Genomic DNA, 20,363 nt, shown 5'->3' with positions numbered 1-20,363 from the left:
CTTCTATGCTACAATGGCAGAGCTGGGGAGTTATGATAGAGACCCTATGGCCTGCAAAACCTGAAAGATTTATTCTCTGGTCCTTTGTAGAAAACTTTGCTGAGCCCCTAATCCAGATAGAATGCACAGCCTAGGAGGTGTCCCATAAAAAGCAGCTTCAATAATTGCTGCTATAATAAGCGGGAATGAAGTCACTGCAGTGGTAGGGACCACTGGGTTTCTGGTCCCAACCCGATAAAAACTAAAGAGGTCTTCTTTATTCAGTGGTTTATATGGATAATTTCCATATAAGACTTTGAAGAAATCCCCTCCATCCACACACCTTTCACTTACCACAGACAAACCAAGCCCTTACTAGGTCCCTGAGCTGAGTTAGGTGGCCACTGGGAAGACATTGTTGAGATGTGGTTTGTGCAGTTCTCCAGGAATGAGAGGGTTAATGAAGTTCCACTCAGGCGTAGAAGGTGGGGAATATGGTGACAAAGGACCAATGGTGGGTTAGGAAATGGGGACCTCTCCATTCTCCAGAAGCTTCCAGGCATCTCTCCCTATTCCAAAGGATTTGTCCAGAATTGACCATCATAATGAGCATTCTCTACCCCTTCCCAGTGATGCCCATCAGCTGCTGGAAGGCTGTACAGCTCTTGGGGGTCCTGGTGGTCTGCAGAGTGGGCCTGGAGCTTTTGAGAGAAGGTGCTGCAGGAAGTGGTCCTCCCTTGTGGGTTTTAAACCCCAACAGGGTAGGCACTGTCTCCCTCTCCGAGCACCAGATCAAAGAGGAATGACCATTTCCTGAGCGCCCAAAGGGGCCACACGCTGCTCCACGAGCACCCCTTCTCTTTCTCAGCTTCCTCTTTTTCATCCTCATGCCTTCTCCCTGGCCCCCAGACCCTTCCAAATGGTTCTTCACTTTTCTCTTCTCCCCCAGCTGCCCCATGCCTGCCTCTCTGCGCTGGGAGAGTTTCCCCAGAGCAGGGTCATCTGACAGAACTTTTTGCCATGATGAAAACGTCCTACAGCAGCATGGTCCACTGTGGAAGCCCCTCACACTGCCGGAGGCCCCTCATGCTGCGGGGCGCCCTCACACCGCGGAAGCCCCTCACACTGCCAGAGGCCCCTCAGGCCGCAGGGGGCCCTTCACACTGCATACATCGTGGGGGCCCCTCAAGCTGCATGGACTCCTCACACCACGGAAGCCCCTCACACCGCAGGAGCCCCTCACACCGCGGGGGCCCCTCACACTGCAGAGGGCCCTCACACCGCGGGGACCCCTCACACCGCGGGGACCCCTCACACCGTGGAGGGCCCTCACACCGCGGAAGCCCCTCACACCGCGGGGGCCCCTCACACTGCAGAGGGCCCTCACACCGCGGGGACCCCTCACACCGCGGGGGCCCCTCACACCACGGAAGCCCCTCACACCGCAGAGGCCCCTTACACTTCGGGGGCTCCTCACACCACAGGAGCCCCTCACACCTCGGGGGCCCCTCACACTGTGGAGGCCCTTCACCACATGTGGCTAGCCCTGAATGTGGCCAGTATGACTGCAGAACTAAAATTGTGGCTTTATTTCATTGTAATGGGTGTAAATCACAACAGGCAGCTCGTGGTGACTGTGTTGGGCAGCACAGCTCTGGACAAAGCCGGCTACTGTTACTTCATCCCGAGACCACCTGGAGGTGAAGCCTCCTGAGGCAGTCCTCCCAGGGATGCTTCAAAATGCAGGGAAGGGCAACTGGGTGGATTGGAAAGAGCGAATTAATAGGAGTCCTCTTCTGTCCATTGCCACTGACCCACCACTGGGTGCTCCCTCACGATCTTTCCTCATGCTTGCCAAAATATTTCCGTTTCTGAGGGACTTCTCTCCTCAGCATTCTGAACCCCCACCATATCTGGTCCTCTACCCGAGGCAGGACCACCCTCCCCAGACAGGAAGACAACTCCAGGTCACCACGGATCCCCAAGTGGGTGAAAAAGAAGCGCGTGTTCTCCACCACAGGACCAACGTTCCAGAACCCTGTGGAAAAGAATTCAGACGTCCGGATGTCTGAGACCAGCTTCAGCTCTGCAAGGCCTGGAGTAAATCGCATCACCTTTCTGAGTCTCGCTGACCTCACTCTTCTCATGGGGACACCAGCACTCATCCTACTGCCTCCCAGACCACTGAGGGCTGCTGTGAGAAAGGCTGGGGGAGCCATCTTTATTTGTGTTATTAATATTTGGATTATTTTCCCACCTAAGCAAGGAAGCCTTCTCTGTCAGTGTCTGACAGATGCAAGTATTTCAATATGCTTCCAATTAAAGCCCAAACTTTTTATAATCATTGAGATTATAGAGTTTAAGGGAAAATAATTATATGTGTGAGTGTGTGTCTGTGTGTGTGGTAGTGGTGGTGGGGGAAGGTGGGTGTGTATCTTGGAAAGTTTCCTTTTCCCAGAACTATCTGCTGGACCCCCTGGGTAAGAGGGGTGTTCCAAAGTTCTGGCAACAGCATCCCCTGGCTTCAAATCTTCCCCGGGGAGGAAGCGTCTTCACTGATGCCCCACCATGGAGAGGGGCCATGGCAGGAAGGACGGAAGCACAGAGGGGAGGACAGGATGAGGAGGGCATTTGTAGAGAGGTTTGAAGTTGAATCAGAACACACAAAAACCCTCAACCCATTCAAAGCTACCGGTGAGTTTCACTAGATCATTTAAAGTGGGGGGAAAAAGGAATGGTACAGGAAGGAACTCAAGACAGATAAAGGTGGCTCCCAGTGGTCCCCACCTCCTGACACTCAAACTCTTGTTTAGTCCCTTGCCACATCACGGTTAGTCTGTGACCAATGGAATATGGCAGAAGAGATGGTATGTTGCTTTGGGACCAGGTTACAAAAGATCCAACAGCTTCTCTCTCTCTCTCTTTCCTTCTCTCTCTCTCTCTCTCACTCTCCCCTTCACTCCTTCACAGGCCACTCACTCTGTCATGAGCACCCTACAGAGAGGCCCACACTGCAAGGAAATGAAGCCTCCAGCCAACAGCCAGTGAGGAACCAAGGCCTGCCAGCAACCACATCCGTGAGCTGGGAAGTGGCTCTTCCAGTCCCATCTGAGTCAAGTCTCAGATGACTGCAATCCTGGCCAACAGCCTGACCACAATCTCACGAGAGACCCTGAGCCAGAACTTCCCAGCTATATAGCTTCTGGATGCTTGACCGTCATAAACTGTGTGAGATCATAAGTGCTTATTTTAAGCTGCTAAATTTGGGGAGTAATTTGTTACACAGCAAGAGATAACTAATACAGCTTTGGGTACTTGGAAGTGGGGTGCTGCCATAGTGAAACTTTGCAGTGTGAGAGTGGCTTTGGTACTGGGCAGTGGGCCAGAGCCACAAGGATTATGGGGTGATTCTTAGTGAAAACTTCAAATGCCATGAAGAGACCACTGGTAGAAATATGGACTTTGAGGAGACTGGTGATGGGGGCTTTAAGGGAGGTGAAAAATATATTATTGGGAATTAGAGGAAGGAGGATTTTTATTATGTAGCCCCAAAATGTTTAGCAACATTGTCTCCTACAGACATGTGAAAAGCGGAAAATGTACTTAATGACTTGCATTATCTAAGGAAGAAGTTTTTAGCCAGGGTCCTGCAGGGGCTGCCTGGTTTCTTCTTGCTAGGTAAAATGTGACAAGAGAGAGACAAGTTAAAAGAAGGGCTGTCACAATAAAAAAAAAATCCAGGACTTGCTAGTTTTGAAGAGTCCCAGACTGTCCAGATGGCAAATGATGCTAAAATTAGGAAATGACTTCTGCGTAAAGATCAAATCCAGGCACTCTCAGGAAAGCATAGTCCAAAGATGAGGTGGAGGGTGTGGCTATGAAGTCTTGGTCAAGATCTTAGAAAGTTCAGAGGTGCTGCCTCAGAGTACTATTCAGTCACACCAAAAGCTCTGTAAATATTTTAAGAGATGTTAAAGATCTTCTCAATCAAACAAGAGCTTCTAAGAAGCTTAAGGGCATTGTCCCTCAGCAGAAGCCCAGCGGAGAGAAGGGATGGTCTTGAAGAGATGTGTGGGTGGGCTTTTATTTGGTGGAATAGACTCAATAGGATCACAGAAGACCCATAAAGTTTTTCAAAGGATTATTTCAGTGGAAACACAACAACTTGGGCAGGGAGAGACACAGTACAAAATATAAAGAAGCTCTTGGACCTCCCAAATTCTACCAGCAGGAAGCTATCTGAGCAACAAATCATAGAGAAGGAAGGATGACTCAGAGGCAGAACCAAGAGCCCAGAGTATTCACTGGGCTCATTACTTGCTGCAATCTCATGAAAGACCCTGAATGCAGAGGGCAGAGACAGCCTTGTAGAATAATTCCTGGGCAGGAACAGAACTGAGTTCTAATCAAGAAACTTCCAATATCTGCCTGGCTGGATTTCAGAACTGCTATAGACCAACAATGTCCATGTGCTTCTTGTTTCCCCACTTCTTGAATAAGTGTATCTAAGGCTGTTACCCTATGCCTGTCCCACAATTGTATGTTGGCTACGTGTGTGTGTGTGTGTGTGTGTGTGTGCAACTAACTTGCCTCCTTAAATCTCAGGCCTACAGATCAAGAGCGAACTGTACTTGAAGTGCTGTACTGAAGGAGATACACCCAAAGAGCGTCATCTGCATATGAACATGATCTAGATGATGAGACTTTGGACTTGGAACTGATGCTATAATCAAATGAGACATTGGGAGGGGTGAGAGTATTTTGCATGTGAGTCACTGGGAATGAGAGGGTGGGTTGTGGTAGTCAGCCTCTAAGATTGTCCCCAGTGATCCCTACTTTATGGAATTTATATCCCTGTAAAGTCCCCTCCCACACTGTACCAAGGTTAGTCTATGTGACCAGCAGAATATGGTAGAATATGGCGTGTCACTTCCAAGATTAGGTTACAAAGCATACTGCAGCTTCGATCTGTCTGTCTGCTTGTCTTCCTGTCTGTCTCTCTTGGATCATACTCTGGGACAAGTCAGCTGCTACGTCATGAACAGCCCTGTGAAGAGGTCCACCTTGTGCCCAACAGCTAATGAGAAACTGAGAACTGCCAACCACCTTGTGAAGGAGGCAGTTCTCCAACTGCTTGGGCTTTCTCCAGCCCCAGTCATGCCTTCAGACGCCTACACCCCTGGCTGACAGCTTGACTACACTCTCAAGGGTGACTTTGAGCTAGGACAACCCTGTTAAACTGCTCCTGGATTCCTGACCCTTGGAAACTGGGTGACATAATAAATATTTGTTGTTTTAAACTCTGTGTTTTGGAGAAATTTGTTACACAGCAATAGATAACCCCGATACAAACATCCAAGCCAAGCTCCATTTCCAGCAAATTATCATTGGAAATGATGATTAGCAGAGTCCTAAAGCAATCACATGCACACGTACATATCCACAACTATAAACATAAACTGAACATGTGTGATTCAAACACAAATATAGGCAATAAGTCCTCAGGTTTGTGTTGCCCTTGGCGTTTTACCTCCTTTCTGAGCATCACCTCATTTGAACTGCAGAACACTCTTACAAGGTGGATATCGTATTTTATAGTTGAGCAACATGCCTCAAAGAGGTGAAGGGATGTCTTGAAGCTACGTATCTAGTGACAAGACTTGAATGAAGTCTAGGCAACTCAGCACTCTCAAAGGACCACCTACACATTAGGCTGGAATAAGGGCCCTGGTGTGGCTCCTGTGATATGACCTCCAGGCAACAAAGTCAGAGGCAAAATGTGGGTTTGCCTCAAGTGGGATGGTTTTAGGCTCTTAGGAGCAAAAAAATCTGCCTTGAAATAACATGACATATACCCACCCTCACCTACCTCCCACACACGGGAGCTTCTCAGTGTGCCAGAAACTAGATCATTCTCTTAACTCTGGGTAATCACTGAAGGCTCAAGTGAAAATGCAAAGTAACCTGCCCTGGGTTACCCATTAAGGTCAGATCAACCACTGACACCCCAGTTCACAAAACGGGATGCAGGAGCAGTAAATCTGGGGTCAAAAGGGGCTGCATGAGAGTAGAGGGAGGTGGGAGCTCCTCCTCATTCTCACCCTAAGGGGGTGGGTGGGAAGGCAGAAGGTGGCTGTCCTTGACTGCTTGTAGAGTAACAAAGCACAGTCAAAATACACCGAGGCTTTCTCCCGGAAAGGGCGCCGAGGCTCCCCTGCCATCCTAGGAGGGGCGGTGGGACAGGAATTGGGATGGTGGAGCCTTGGGAGGGAACTGGCCTTTGTGTGCCCTGCCTAAAGAGGCCCTGATGATCACTGTTCCTACCCTACCCCTGACTGAGCACCGCCAGCCCTCCTGAATGTCAGGGCACAGTCAGAATCCTGTCCTCTAAGTGTCTCACCCCAGCCTCCGCCCAGCCTCTTTGCACCGTGGCTGCAGCTCACAGCTCAAAGGCACCAGGCTTCCTGCTCAGGGTGACCAGGCCGAGCCATCTGCTCCCTGACATGCAGAGCCAATCTGGAACACGTGTTTGCTGTGGCCACACAGGCCACCAGACCAAACATGCACACCACCCCAGAACATATTTTCTCTTTCTAAAAACATTTCTCATCTTTGTTTCAAGTTCACACATGTCTTTTCTTGAGTTCAATGTCAGTCCTGACAAGTAATAAGCCTGAAATGAGATCTTTTGTCCACCAAATCCTCCCCTTGAAGCTGAAAGACAGAGTTCAAAGCCAACACAAGGGCAGTCGTATTCCTGCAGGTGGGTTTCAATGCAGATAACGGCTCCAGGCAGCAGCTTCTGTTTTGGGCTCCTCTATCCACCTGGTGAGGTGACTCAGGATCCCGGGGCTTGCCCTCCAGACATGAATGAATGTATGTGCTGGATGCTTTCCGGCCCTCTGCCCTTCCCTAAGTCCCTCAGTGGCCGCACCTGCTTCAGGTGAGCCCAGGAGCGCACACACAGCAGGGAAAGCTCTCAGTCTGTGTCAGGCTGGACCCCGCCCAGCAGCTGTAGGGAAGGTCAGGGAAGAGGATCAAGGGAGGACGAATGAGGCCTTGAATAGTAAGGGGTGGAGGAGTAGGAAGGAGTCAGCAGAACCTGCAGAATCAGAGGAGGCCAGCAGGAACAAGAGGCAAGGGAGAGGGACTGAGGTACAGGGGCTGGTCAGTGTTGGGGGCAGGACAGAGACAGGCCTGTTCAAAGAACAGTGAGAAGACTGGGGTCTGGAGAGCACAGCGAGTGAAGACAGTGGGTGGGAGGGGAGGTGGGGACAGAGCCGAGGGCAGGTGGAGCAGGCCGTGTCTACAAGGAGCAGGGGGTCAGGGAGTGCGAACCAGTTGAGGGTTCCAAAGGCCTATTTGAAAGGTTAGAAGCTGTTTGATAATGCCGTCTCACAAGTTGTTGGTGAGTCTGTGTCCACCTACAAGGGGGACCTAAATCCTGATGCCCAGGCTCTTCATCTGTCCGGGCCTACTTGGAAAGAATGGGCAACCCCATCCAGCCCACAATTTGAAGGGCATTGAAATCCCTGCAGGTGCTTAGAGACATGGAGAAAGTGGCATATGCTGCTGCTGCAGAGATGACTATACCAGGCACCCAGGGGACAATTTCATCTTAATTTCCCCCGTGGGTGCTAAGTACAGGCATCGCCTCTGGGAACCTGAGGGCCTATCTTCTTGAGCTATTTTATTTCTGTTTGCTGGTGTCTTGCCTAATTGAGTCCCTGCATCACTTCTGGAAACCAAGGCCTCCCAAAATATTCCAAACTGTAATAGAGGCCACCTTGGCTTCCCCAAAACACATGCATTGGAATAAATGGCTATAATTAAATTACTGGGAAGACTCAGAAATAACTCTTGGAGTTCAGGGTAAATGCTGACCCAGGAGGAAGGCTCCTTGGTATTTTTAAAACCTGTGCCCCATCTCTCCTGGGGAGCCCTGAGGAGTGAAAGGCACCCTCATGCTCTGGGTTTGTCCTCTTGGGAGTGGGGGGAGCCAACAGCTGGAGGAAGCTCTCCTCTGGCCAGGCTGCCTCCCCACCGCCTTGAGCTGCCCACCACTCCGGAACTCACGGAAACTTCCCTCTGGGTGCTCATCGAGTGGGGTCCCCACAATCTGGGAAATCCCTGGTCAGTTTTGAGGGCTTCCTAAATATGTCTATTCATGAATCATCCAGACAAGCAAAATAATCTATGGGCAGGACTGACCTAGTGCAGGTGGGGAGAAGGTGGGAGGGTGGGTGGCCCTGTCTGAGGGTCTCATCTGAAATCTCATCATTCATTCATTCATTCATTCATTCATTCATCCCTTTGAATTAGGCAGCAGCCCTCCCCTAGTCCATTTGACATGACAGCCCCCTCACCCCAAAGAGGACCATGCTGTCTTTAGCTCCCTGTGCATGTGAGTTGATCAGGTGGTTAACAGGGGGAGTATGTAGGAGGCAGCGAGGGAGGGGCCCAGCAGAGGGAAGCTGAGTCTGCAGATGGGGAAGGAGGGGGTCCCAGAGCAGCGGGTTGTTAGCAGCACAGGCCTGGAAGCCAGGCTGCTTGTGTCACTTCACTTTTCTGGACAAGTGACTTTCCTCATCTGTAAATTGGAAATAAAAATAGCATCTCCTTCCTAAGGTCATTGGGAAGATTATATGAGCTAAAGGGTGCCCTGAAAATAATGAGTGCTCTGGAAGTGCTTGTGAATTGCTGAGTGACATCCAGGCTTGGCAGAGGGTTGGCCAGGCTTGCCTGGAAGTCTAGCAAAAAAGACCCTCAGAACCAGTGGGATGCACAGCCTGCTACATCAATGAGTACACACCTATGAGTGCCGATGGGTATGGCCGGGTGCTTACACTTATGAGCACCGATGGGTACAGCTGCATTCTTACACCTGTGAGCGCTGATGGGCATGGCCAGGTGCTTACACCTGTAAGCGCCGATGGGTACAGCCGGGTGCTTACACCTGTGAGTGCCGATAGGTATGGTTGGGCACTTACACCTGTGAGTCTTGTTGTCCTGGGCAGCATACGATCTCAAGAGGGCAGAGAGGCTGGGTGCAGTGGCTCATGCCCTTAATCCTAGCACTGTGGGAGGCTGAGGTGAGAGGATTGCTTGAGGCCAGGGGTTCAAGACCAGCTTGGGCAACATGGCAAAACCCTGTCTCTATAAAATAAAAAAAAAAAATTTAGCCACGTGTGGTGGCACATGCCTGTGGTCCCAGCTACTTGGGAGGCTGAGGTGGGAGGATCACTTGAGCCCAGCAGGTCGAGGCTGTCGTGAGCTATAATTGTGCCACTGCACTCCAGCCTGGACAACAGAGTGAGATCCTGTCTCACAAAAAAAAAAAAAAAAAGGCACAGGGCCAGGAGTATGAGGCTCAGCCTAGGATGACTGCGTGCCAGATCTGGGGAAGGAAAAATATACACAGGGGCAGCAGGCATGGCTGCCTTTCTAGAACCTTCTGGACAGGGCACATGGGCTGAGCTGAAGATACACGAGACACTGGTTATTTGCACTGAAAGCCCTGGCCAGCCTCCAACATGTCTTTCAGAACTGTCTTTCCCATCCTATGGTTAAGGAATGGAATATCCCTGAGAAGTGTCCCTTTTCATCTTCACCCTTGCACTCTCTCTAATACATTGTAGAGCTGAAATCAGAGCCCCATTTTATAGCTGAGAAACTGTGTGCCCTCAAAGTGTAAGAGAATTCCTCTGAACAACACCACAAGTATGAAAATCCAGATTTCATGACTTCTGGTCCAGTGTTCTTTCCTTCCTGCACAGGAGTGTCAGGACAGAGAGGGGATGCACGTTCTCTGAGGTTAGACTCAGAACCGGACACAGGGTCAGGACTTCCCTTGTATCTGCCATCACATGGCATCTAATGGCATCCCTGTAGGCTGCACAACGGTGTCCTTGGGGACATAAGAAGAATGGTTTGTCCAGGGCCCAAGATCCCCTGGCTGGTGAGAGATGAGCTGGTCTTGAAGCCAGTGAACCTTGCCCCGGGCCTGGGCTGCCCACCAGACACACTGTCCCCAGGGAGGGCTGGGCTGGCTTGGTGCCAGAGGCCAGGTTGCTTGGGGCTCCAGAGAGGAATGAAGGGCTGGGCGTTAGTATTTATGAGCCAATCCTCAAATGCCTAGCATTTCAGAAGAGACTAGACCTCTGAGGAGGAGTAATGAAACCAGCTTGGGTGGCTGGTTCCCAAGGTGTCCATTCTACGTCCCATCCTAGACGCAGACCCTGGGGAAATGGCATTTATCTCTCCAGGGCCAGCTTCTCAGGGAGCAGCCCTCCTGCCCTGCAGGTAACCAGACAGGTGCCCCTACGTCCTCTTCAGTCACTTTTCTTGTCATTGGGTCTCTCTCTGCTATTTAGGGCTTAAGGGGTCTGAAGGAATTCTAATTGCTGGGTAAAAGGGGATTATTGTGATTGAGAAAGAGTAGTACTCTGCTCTCCAACTGTGGGCACAGAACTAGGGCATGCCTGCTGCCTGGTGGGCACAGGGAGTTCCAGGGCTCTGCCAAAATGAGCTGTAGGTCACCTCTTTTCTTACCCATTTGGCCCCTGCGTGGATGTGGGTCCTGATGGGAGAGGGCCCCCAGAGCCTTGTATTCCCATGAAGTGTGATGCTGGGAGGAAGTCCTGAGCATGGGGATCGGGGGAAGGTATATCCCTCATGGGTGAGTTGTGGGCCAGCCTCGACAGGGCCACTCTCTGCAGCTTGTTCTGCCCAGGAGTGTGGCCTGAGGCAGCTGCATTGTGCAAAGGATCATTGGGACCATCATGATTTGTACAAAGCGTGGGGTTTTCTCTGGGTGTATCAGGGGCTCCATTTCAATCAAACATGGACCTGGACATCTGGCTTGAAGAAATGAGCTGCTCTTCTTTTCAAGAGAGAGCCTGCTTGGGGGTGGGCGTGAGGGAGGAGGAGAAGGATCCTAAAAATAATTCTTATCTGACTCATTTTGCTTAGAATCTGACAGGGCTGCCTGCCAGGTGGGGGTTTGCCTGTCCCATTTTCTTATCTATCTTTAGCAGGGACTTAATGAGGGCAATTTCCTTGCTGGGATGGAAAGACAAACCGTGGGCAAAGTGAGCATAGATCTGTCTCGCGGTCCCTGGGCTCCGGATGACAGGATGGCAATGACAGTCACTGCAGGGCTGAGCTGTCTGCGAGGGCCTCAGCGACAGTGGCATCCCAGCATGGTGCAAATGAAGCAGTGATCGGCTCAGTCAAACCATGCAGGACAATGACCACTGGAAGAAGCATCCCCCTGTCCCCATCTCATCCCCTAGCGATGCTACTACCACACACGAACAAGATAAATCACTCAGACCTAAGATCCTGTTGCCTACAACATACTTCTTTATCTTCAGCATCTCTCTACTCTGTTTTAAAGAGCAAGTACGGTCACTTCTCTTTATTTATGGTAGTCGCATTCCATAAAGTTGCTGCAAATACTGAATTACTGAATACTGAACTATTACTCCTAGGGGAAATGCGGGGTTAGGTTCCTGCAAGCCTCTGGTCACAACATTTTCACCACTGGATCAATACATAACCTCGTTTTGTGTGTGTTTCTGCTTAAAGACACCTTATTTAATACATATTGTTGATTTATTAACATTGAACTCATGGCCAACAGCACTATAACTCATGCCTGAGTGATGCTTATCTAACACACACATTTTCTCCAGAAGGCACATCACAGCCTCCTTGCACTTAAGAACAGTAGACGGCACTTCAGTACTATGTTTAGGAGCCATTTAAAATAGCAAATTCACCAAGGAAAAGCACAAAAATGTGAAAAACATGGCAGTAAACAGAACCATGAGAAGGGTGCTTGCTTATAGTATGAGAGCTGAAACAAGGAGGCAGAGTGTTACTTTGGCCTCGACTGGGATCTTGCAGGTCAGGCAACTCAAATTTTTCACTGCTCTGTGTGTGTGTCAATGACTGACTGCAAAAACACTATGAGTATTGAGTGTGGTGTTACAAATAAGTTTTACAAGTAGGCGAATGTGCAAATATGAATCAATGAGTAATAAGGATGGACTGCACTTCCAAAAGAGCTAACTTAACAACTCATGTGAATGAGCTGATGGATAGATACAGGACTCTGACTAGGTTAATTCCTCATCAGTTCCTGGTGGGCAAGATCTGGGGGACCTGGTCATTTTTGTAGGATGCGGGACTCTATGACTGGTAGAGTGTTCTGAGGTGCTAAAAGGAGCAGCAAGTTCCAGATAGCAGCTGTGACTTAAAGAGAGGGATGTCAAGAGGCACTTGGTATCCCCCAGAGCCCTTGCCCATGAGCCCACATGTGAAAAGGAATGTGGGGCCTCCTGTAGTCATGGATGACCATCAAATCCTGGGATAGAGAAGCCACAGCAGTGTCAAGGAACGGGGCTTAAAAATATAAAAGACAATTCTAGAAGCATATTTTCGTATTGACAGTGAGAAGTCAGAGGGACACGTGAGGCTACTGATGGGGCAGACAGCGTAGAATTAAGAGGTGGCAAAAAGAAAGTAGACCTCTCCAACTCCAAGTTTGCCTTCCGCAAGAGAACAGGTACCAGCCCAGAAAAGGCAACTGCAGTTGCTGCATCTGTCAGATGCTGAAGGCCTGGAAGACTCCACGGAGAGCAATGGGTGCTCTGAGTGCTCACCTTCATGCCCCGGGAATGGGGTGATATTGATATTGATTGGAGTAAAAGAAATCTTTACATGAGGTCATAAATGGCCCCTGACCATGTCTGAGGAATCCTGGAGAACAGTTATAAGGGTTAATTTCATGTCAACCTGACTGGGCTAGGGGGTGCCCAGTTAGCTGGTAAGACGTTATTTCTAGGTGTGTCTATGAGGACGTTTTGAGTCAGTAGACTCAGTAAAGGTCTCTCTCCCAGTGTGGATGGGCACCATCCAATCCACCAACGGCCCAAACAGAACAAAAGGCAGAGGAGGGGTGACTTCACTCCCTCTTCTTGAATGGCGACATCCATCTTCTCCTGCCCTTGGACATCCCATGCTGTAACACATGGTATGCTTACTCTTGGCCTTCGGACTTGGGTTGATTACACCACTGGCTTTCCCGGTTCTCTAGCTTGCAGCAGATGGCAGACAGTGGGACTTCTTGGCCTCCATAATCTCATGAGCCAATTCCCTTGATAAATCTCTCTCTCTTCCTCTCAATATATCCTATCGGTTCTGTTTCTCTGGAAAACTCTGACTAATGCAACAAAAGTGTTAGAGACTGTAGCTAGGTACACACAGTCTAATTTTCAAAAATTGGAAAAATATAGATATCATTTCTCCAAGAGAGATTCCCAAACAGATGGTTTGGAAGAAGAAAGGTGACCACTAACAGCTAGTACAGGTTCACACAGACCAAGTCATGGTCAGACCAAATCTATGTCCTTTTTTGAAACAGTTACTAGCCTGACACATTTAGGGAACCCTGAAAACATCAAGGTTGAAGAGGTAGCTGGGTATAGTGGCTTGTGTCTATAATCCCAGCTACTTGGGAGGTTGACGTGAGAGGATTGCTTGAGGCCAGGAGTTTGAGACCAGTCTGGGCAACATAGCAAGACTCCATCACTACCAATCAATCAAGCAATAAAAATAAAATTAGCCAGGTGTGGTGGCGGGTGCCTATAGTCCCTAGAGCTACTCAGGAGGCTGAGGCAGGAGGATTGCTTGAGGCCAGGAGTTCAAGTCTGCAATGAACTATTATTGCACTACTGTATTCCAGCCTGGGTGACAGAGCAAGACCTTGTTGCTAAAAAAAATGTTTGAAGGGGTGTTTCAAGGGGCTTGCCACATCACTTCATCCTGGGACCTACCTTATTCTTTAAATTTTTTTTAAATTAAGATATAATTCACACAGTACAAAATTCACTCCTTTAAAGTATATAATTGAGTGCTTTTTAGTCTATTCACAAAGTTCCATATGTCCTGTTTGTTTTTATCAGTGACTTAGATGATGTTACAGAGAGCTTGCAAAATCCAATCTGATGACTGACACTTAGGGTCTGGGTTCACGTTGGCAGAGGAAGAGAGGGAGGGACAAAATTCTTATTTTTAATTTTTATTTATTTGTTTTTTTTTTTTAAGACAGATTTTCGCTCTTGTTGCCCAGGCTGGAGTGCAATGGCGTGATCTCGGCTCACTGCAACTTCCGCCTCCCAGGTTCAAGCAATTCTCCTGCCCCAGTCTCCAGAGTAACTGGGATTATAGGCTGTGCCACCACGCTCGGCTAATTTTGTATTTTTGGTAGAGATGGGGTTTCTCCATGTTGATCAGGCTAGTCTCGAACTCCTGACCTCAGGTGATCTGCCTGTCTCAGCCTCCCAAAGTGCTGGGATTATAGGTGTGAGCCACCACACCCGGCCCCAAAATTCTTAATTGGTTCTACATTTAGAAGACACCAAGTCACAGTCACGGTCAATCGCAGGACAGAGGCAGCAAGTGCTGCTGTAGGCTGTGGCCACCCTGTAACGTCCAGCATGTGGCCCACTCTGCACACCAGGTGGATGGCTCGCTCCCCTGCCTCTAGTCCTGTGGAGCCATCTGACATTGGCTGGGCTGGCTAAGGTGTTTTTTTCTTCTTCCTTTCAATCTGCTTTGCCCATGGAGTAAATTAACCATTCTGAGACCTCACTTAATGAAACAAATTAATTTGGAGAACGGCTCTCTTGTCTCCCTGGCCGCACAGGCACGGTGCGATGGACCACTAATGCCTCCATTAGCCACCTCTTCTGATGGTTAAGAGGCCAGGCTTTGGAGCCTGCAGGGTCTACTGACATTGCTGACAGTCAGGCGGGATCATCTGGAGCCGGCAGGCTCCAATGGCTTTTCCCTTCTCTGTAGTTCAATTGGGGGTGGTGGCCGCTGTGAGCACCACCCACCTGGCTCTGTTTCTAGGGAGCCATGTGGGGACGACTTCTGGGGATGTGGGGAATCCCTGGCTCAGAGCTGGCTCCAGAGCCTGCTTAAAGATGCAGAGGAGCATTTAGAGGACACCAAGCCACAGTCATGGTCAATCGCAGGACAGAAGCAGCAAGTGCCGCTCCTCTCATCCCAACACCCTCCCATCTCCCAAATCCTCCTGGAAGTCTCACTGGTAGTTCAAGCCCCACCTCCTCCAGGAAGCATTCTGGAGCATCTCCCAGGATGGCTGCTTTCTCTAAGCCTCCACCCTGTTAACACGTGGATGCCTGACAGTCATGCACAGCGTTCTGGTTGCTTCTGGAGTCAAGGCGCCATTGTGCAAGCTACAGCTCAAGCCCTCAAGAGCAGGGGCCACACCCTATACTTCCCGTGTTCTCGGGCACAGCTTATGGCACAGGGTACAACCCAACCAATCCCAGTAGGAGAACTGAACAGTGCTTCACTGCGGTGTCTGCCGTGATACACATTCAGGAGCGGGGCACTGCCATCCGGCTGCTGGAAGTGCTGTGCAGACAGCCCTCAGCTGCCAACCCCTAGGGCAACTGCTCTGGGTGAAGAGCGCAGCCCCGCCCAAGGTCACGCTCCCTTCCTTGGGCAGTCCCTGCCTGATGACCAACAGACATGGAGGTATCAAGGCCTGCCCCTTTACCCCCTCTTGGGACAGCTCTTAAAGAGTCACCCCAACTTCAAAACCTCCCCTACAGGCTCAGAACTCTCTAAGACTGCACTGCAGCCCAACTTCTCTCTGCTACCACTTCCTCTTTTGATCTCCTACCAGTATCAATACCAAGGGCATGCCTTTAAAAGCAGCTGCTGATAATCACCGTCCCAGAGCCTGCTTCCCAGGGAGCTCAGGCTACACCATCCCTTCATTGCCTCAATGTGTTCATCTCTTAAATGCAGCCAGGGTGCGGTGGGGAGAGAAAATATCCTCCCCAGCAGTGAGGGACCTCACTCAGGGTCAACTTGGGCAGTGTGCCAGGTCTCCAGCCCTCTAGTGAGTTTGCTCTTCTGATCTATGTGCTCTGGGCAGAAAGCTTTGAGGGGAGGGGGGGAACGAGCCTTAGCAGCCCCTGTTCCAAGCAACAGGTCTCCAACTTGTGTGGGGCCAGAGCATCGGAAGGCATGCTGCTCTTTGAGGAACGCATAGAACACTCATTTAGCACATTTATGTCACAAAATGCATAATTTTGTCTGAAATCAGCAAATGTCTTTTCTTAGCTTCCAAAAACAAACAAGTGGTTACTAGTTGTTCAAATGTCAAGAACATTCTTGAGGAAACCTTTGAACTGTCCATGAGCTTAATTTTTTTTTTTTTCCAAAATGGAAAAAAGACATCCACAATTCACTAGACGCAGCCCATTGCATCAGGAGCAGAGTCTGCAGGTGACCACTCCGAAGGGGCCTCCTTCCCTGCTAGCCCAGGCTCTGCCCCCTCTGACAGCGTGGGGTAGGGCTTTAAAAGTGGATCCAGTGGGAGGAACAATTGATCCTAGCGGCCTGCCCCTGGAGGGAATGCAGGGCAAGGCTTTCCGGGTTTGCCGCCACAATCACAGGACAAAAGCTCTCCGCTCACTGCAGACACCTGTGCTCCACACTTACCTTGAAAGCCTTCCTGAGCACCTAGGACCGCCTCTGACCTGTAGAGTGGGCCAACACTAAGACCGTGTTTCTAGGTGCTTTATTAGAATCAGCTCCTTTCAGCTCCCTGACTAGTGAACCCATTTTGTAGAAGAAGGGACAGGGCTTTCAAAAGTGACGTAATTGGCAAGATCATAGTGTGAGTGAGTAGAGGAGGTGGGATTCCCATCCAGCTCCTAATTCCGGGGCATGTACCTAAACTGCTATATTATTCAGCTTGCTAACAGCCTCAGACTTAAACAAGTGGAAAATAAAAGCAGTAAGGCACACAAAAACCCCTGAGAGTGCAGCTGGAACTGGGATGGGACACAGACTTTGACGAAGACTAGGACTCTAGGTCCCAGTCTGAAAATCCCTGCTCCAGGCTGTGGGAAATTGCATGCTCCTAGCTTCAGCAACATGCTCATGCTGCCTGGAGTTTGCAGCTATCGGACACCAACTCCAGCCACTTTGCAGGAAGACGGAAAGCCACAGACTCCTCTCCATTCCAAGGAGAGCCACCAAGCCACCAGGGGGATACAGCTGGCCCCTTCCCTTCATATGTCGGGGGGAGATCAGAGGCATGGCACAGATGCTGGCTGTGCCCTTTGGCCACCAAATCTGATTCTGGTCACTTCTCCCTTTGCTGCCATGCATGCCCAGGAAATGCAAGCCCCTCCCAGTGTAGTTTAAGCCCAGAACATTAGGAAGGTGAACCTGCTGCACACAAGTATAGATTTCCAAGGTCAAATATGCAGGTTTGACACTTAGCAAGGTTACTACTATGGGTCATTAGCTGGGAAGGTTAGGGGTCACCTGATAATATTCTGCAGCTGCTCTTTGAATGTCAGAATCCCACGATTTCCCAAAACAGACTCAGGAGACCCCCGCTTTTAGACAAAAAGGTCCTTAAACTATATGGCTGCCTGCTCTCCTCCTGAAAGTCCCCATAACCTGGGGACTCCACGACAGCTCCAGGCTGTGAGTGAGTAACGGATTCTACCGCATCGAGAAGGGGAATTAGAGCGGGGCGCCCCGACGAGCACATGCTCCGTGTTCAGGCATGGCTGCTGCTCTGACTTGCACAGTGATGCCCCAAATGGTCAAGATGTTTGCTCCATGAGTCTGTCTTCGGTCCAGCTGAAAACTCTGTTCTTCCATCCAAGCTGACTTCCTCTAGTCTGGGTCCCTGTGGACATGGAGGCAGCGGCCCCTCATCTCTCTGTATAAATCTTTCATGAGTTTCACGGCACGATGTTCCTTCCCTTCGGCCTCCTCTTCCCTGGCCCCAGCCCTCCAGCACTCCTCACAGGACATACTTTCCACCCCTTTAATCATCTTTATTGCCTCACTTTGGACCCTGGCCCATCCACATCCTTTGGGAGGTGTGCTGACCTAACCCGGGCATTGGTGAATGTGAGCGCGGCTCAGGGGAAGCTCGGCTTCCCAGCCGTTGCATGCCACGCTCCTCTTTCTACATCCCTGGGTCACGCTGCTGCTTTCCGGAGGCCTGCCACTGTCCAGGGTCTTCCTGCTGAGCGAGATGACCTGGCCCAGAAATGGACATGCACGCTGACCTGGATGCCGGGTGGCAGCCTGCCATTGCCTGGGCGTGGAGAGGTGGGGCAGAGGGTGACTTCTCATCAGGAAGCTCAGGGACTCTCCGCACCTCCCAGACACACACTCTGGGTCTTCCCTGCCATCAGAGACTACAGGGCCAGAGGCAGAGGACATAAAGCCTTTGCTCTCTCTGACACCTCCCAGGCCCCTGTGAACCCTATTCCTCCTTGAGGGGTGCTGCCTCCTTCTTCCCTCTACCAGGAACCCAGAAACCAGGAATTTGCCTCTGTGATGCTGCACAGCAAAAAGGCAGCACACATGATGCAATAAACTGTACTCTAGTCAAGGCAGGAACAGGCCTGGGTCCACCTCTTCCTGCTCAGTGTTCCTTTTTGGTGCCTGGTGCTTCTACAGAAAGTGTCTGGTGGTTCTGATTTCTAAGCCAGGACACTGCCTTCTTCCCAAGCTACTTATACATTTGCCATCCTCTGTGAATGTGTTCAGATCCACTTAATCCACCAGTGGATGACAAAGCAGTCGGGGCACCCAGGCCTACATCCACCCCGAGAGTTGCAGTCACCACCTAATAATCCCTACTCAGGGCGTGCATGCGTAGGGAAGGATCAGAGACCCCGGTCTCAGCCTAAGGAGGTGGCCAGCCATCCTGAGCACAGACGCCGCTAGGGTTCTGAGCAAGGCATGTCCACCGGCTGTTTCTTGGCCCTCGGAGAACATTCTCTGTTCATTAAAGGTAGAACCAAAAGCCGTCATCTTTATCTAAGGATACATTCCCTATAGAGGAACACCTCATTTTAATTCCTCAGGCATAAGCCTTTTTGTTCTTTCTTTTTTTGGTATTTCCATCCAGAAATAATTTATGCATGTTCAAGCAAAAAATATACTCTAACTCCCCCTTTTGCATAAATGGCCACACATAAGAAACATTGCTCTGCACCTGAATTTTTTCCAGTTAAAATATATCTTGAAGCTCTCCCCTTATAAGAAAGCCTTTTTGAAAATAAATGCACACATTCCCAGGATGCTCAATTTCAGCTGCATGTTCTTATCCAGGCCTACCTCATTGCCCCTTTCCTGGCCCCATTGTCACCCAGGACTCTGAGCTCCACAGGAGATCTCGGTTTCTGCCTTAGTTTAAGTGGGTTCCCCCAGGAATTTGGGAGCAGTAGCATGTGCCATTGCTGATCTGTGAGTTGCCTGTGACAGCAGAGCCAGCACGCATGAGGGACAACTCCCAATGACCAGGGAGGAGGAAAACAGATACTCTTGCACTTGTGAGCTCCAGGAGCCTCCTGGAGGCCATGTCTCAAAACACACAGCCAGCTAGTCCTATTTTTTGAGGACCACTATTGTTGCTTTGAGGTCAGTGGAAACAGCATTTTTCCTCCTGAACTGCAAAGCCTGGTCACTGCCTGACCCCCAGGAAGAGGCAGTGATGATGGTGGGCTCTCAGCCAAACGCCTGAAGGGAGCCAATCCCTAGGTCAACAAGAGAAGTGGAGCCACCACTCTGCCCATGGGGAATCCCCAGCCAGTAACCAACCCACGATGCCACCAACCCCATCTCATCAGGATCAGCTGGTGGCTGGGAAAAGCGAAATGCAGGCCAAAGCTGACGTTGCTACAGATGGCAGAAGCAGGAAAGGCAAACCCAAAGCTCACGACGAAGTCTCTCCTACCTTCGATCATTTCTCCTCCTGCGGAACAGCTTCTTGGTGTGTGCGATCTCCACCTCATGGGGCATCGGGTGGTAGCCCTGTGTCATGGGGGGAGGAAGGGGGATGATTAGTAATTCCTGAAAGAGAGCAAAGCACCTCTGGGACTGCACTAAGTACACCAGCATCTAAGACAGAAAGACATCAAGAGGTTGGAGAGACTAGACTCTAACCACCAAATCCAGACTGAAAAAGGAAAAACAGTAGAGTCAATGAACTTCCTACCAGGCAATAATGCTGGAATTACAGAATCAAAGAACAGTAGGGACAATGAGGACCTTAGAATCCATTATGTCCAAGCCCTTGAATTACAGATGAAACATTCAAATCTGGAAAGATGAACAAACTGGTTCAAGGTTTTGCAGAGAATGAGCAACAGAGCTGGGGCCAGGTTCTGCAGCTCACTGGCTGTGCATCCCAGGGCAAGTTACTTCTCTAAGCACAAGTTCCATAACAAAATGGGAATGTTAACCTTCTTCTTTGGGCTGCTAGAGGACCAAGGAGGTGAAGCCTGAAAACCCTA

The 20,363-nt window shown here is 50.1% G+C and overlaps 1 protein-coding gene and 1 long non-coding RNA gene across 14 annotated transcripts in view; one reads left to right on the top strand and one right to left on the bottom strand.

The window, feature by feature from the left end:
* CTIF (cap binding complex dependent translation initiation factor) overlaps positions 1-20,363 on the bottom strand; it is a 327,368-nt gene that overhangs the window by 131,399 nt on the left and 175,606 nt on the right. For all 13 annotated transcript variants that reach the window (XM_024235924.3, XM_063716893.1, XM_054537883.2 and 10 more), the window contains one exon: positions 19,805-19,881. In XM_024235924.3, coding sequence (XP_024091692.3) covers positions 19,805-19,881 — 77 coding nt within the window. The remainder of the gene's footprint in view (positions 1-19,804; positions 19,882-20,363) is intronic.
* Positions 1,280-5,279, top strand: LOC129051588 (uncharacterized). The gene is made up of 3 exons (XR_008515934.2): positions 1,280-2,175; positions 2,950-3,207; positions 4,585-5,279. It is a non-coding gene; the product is annotated as an uncharacterized LOC129051588 (long non-coding RNA).

This window comes from Pongo abelii, chromosome 17 (genome assembly GCF_028885655.2).
Source record: "Pongo abelii isolate AG06213 chromosome 17, NHGRI_mPonAbe1-v2.0_pri, whole genome shotgun sequence".
Taxonomy (NCBI): Eukaryota; Metazoa; Chordata; class Mammalia; order Primates; family Hominidae; genus Pongo; species Pongo abelii.
This window is presented reverse-complemented; position numbering and strand designations above follow the sequence as displayed.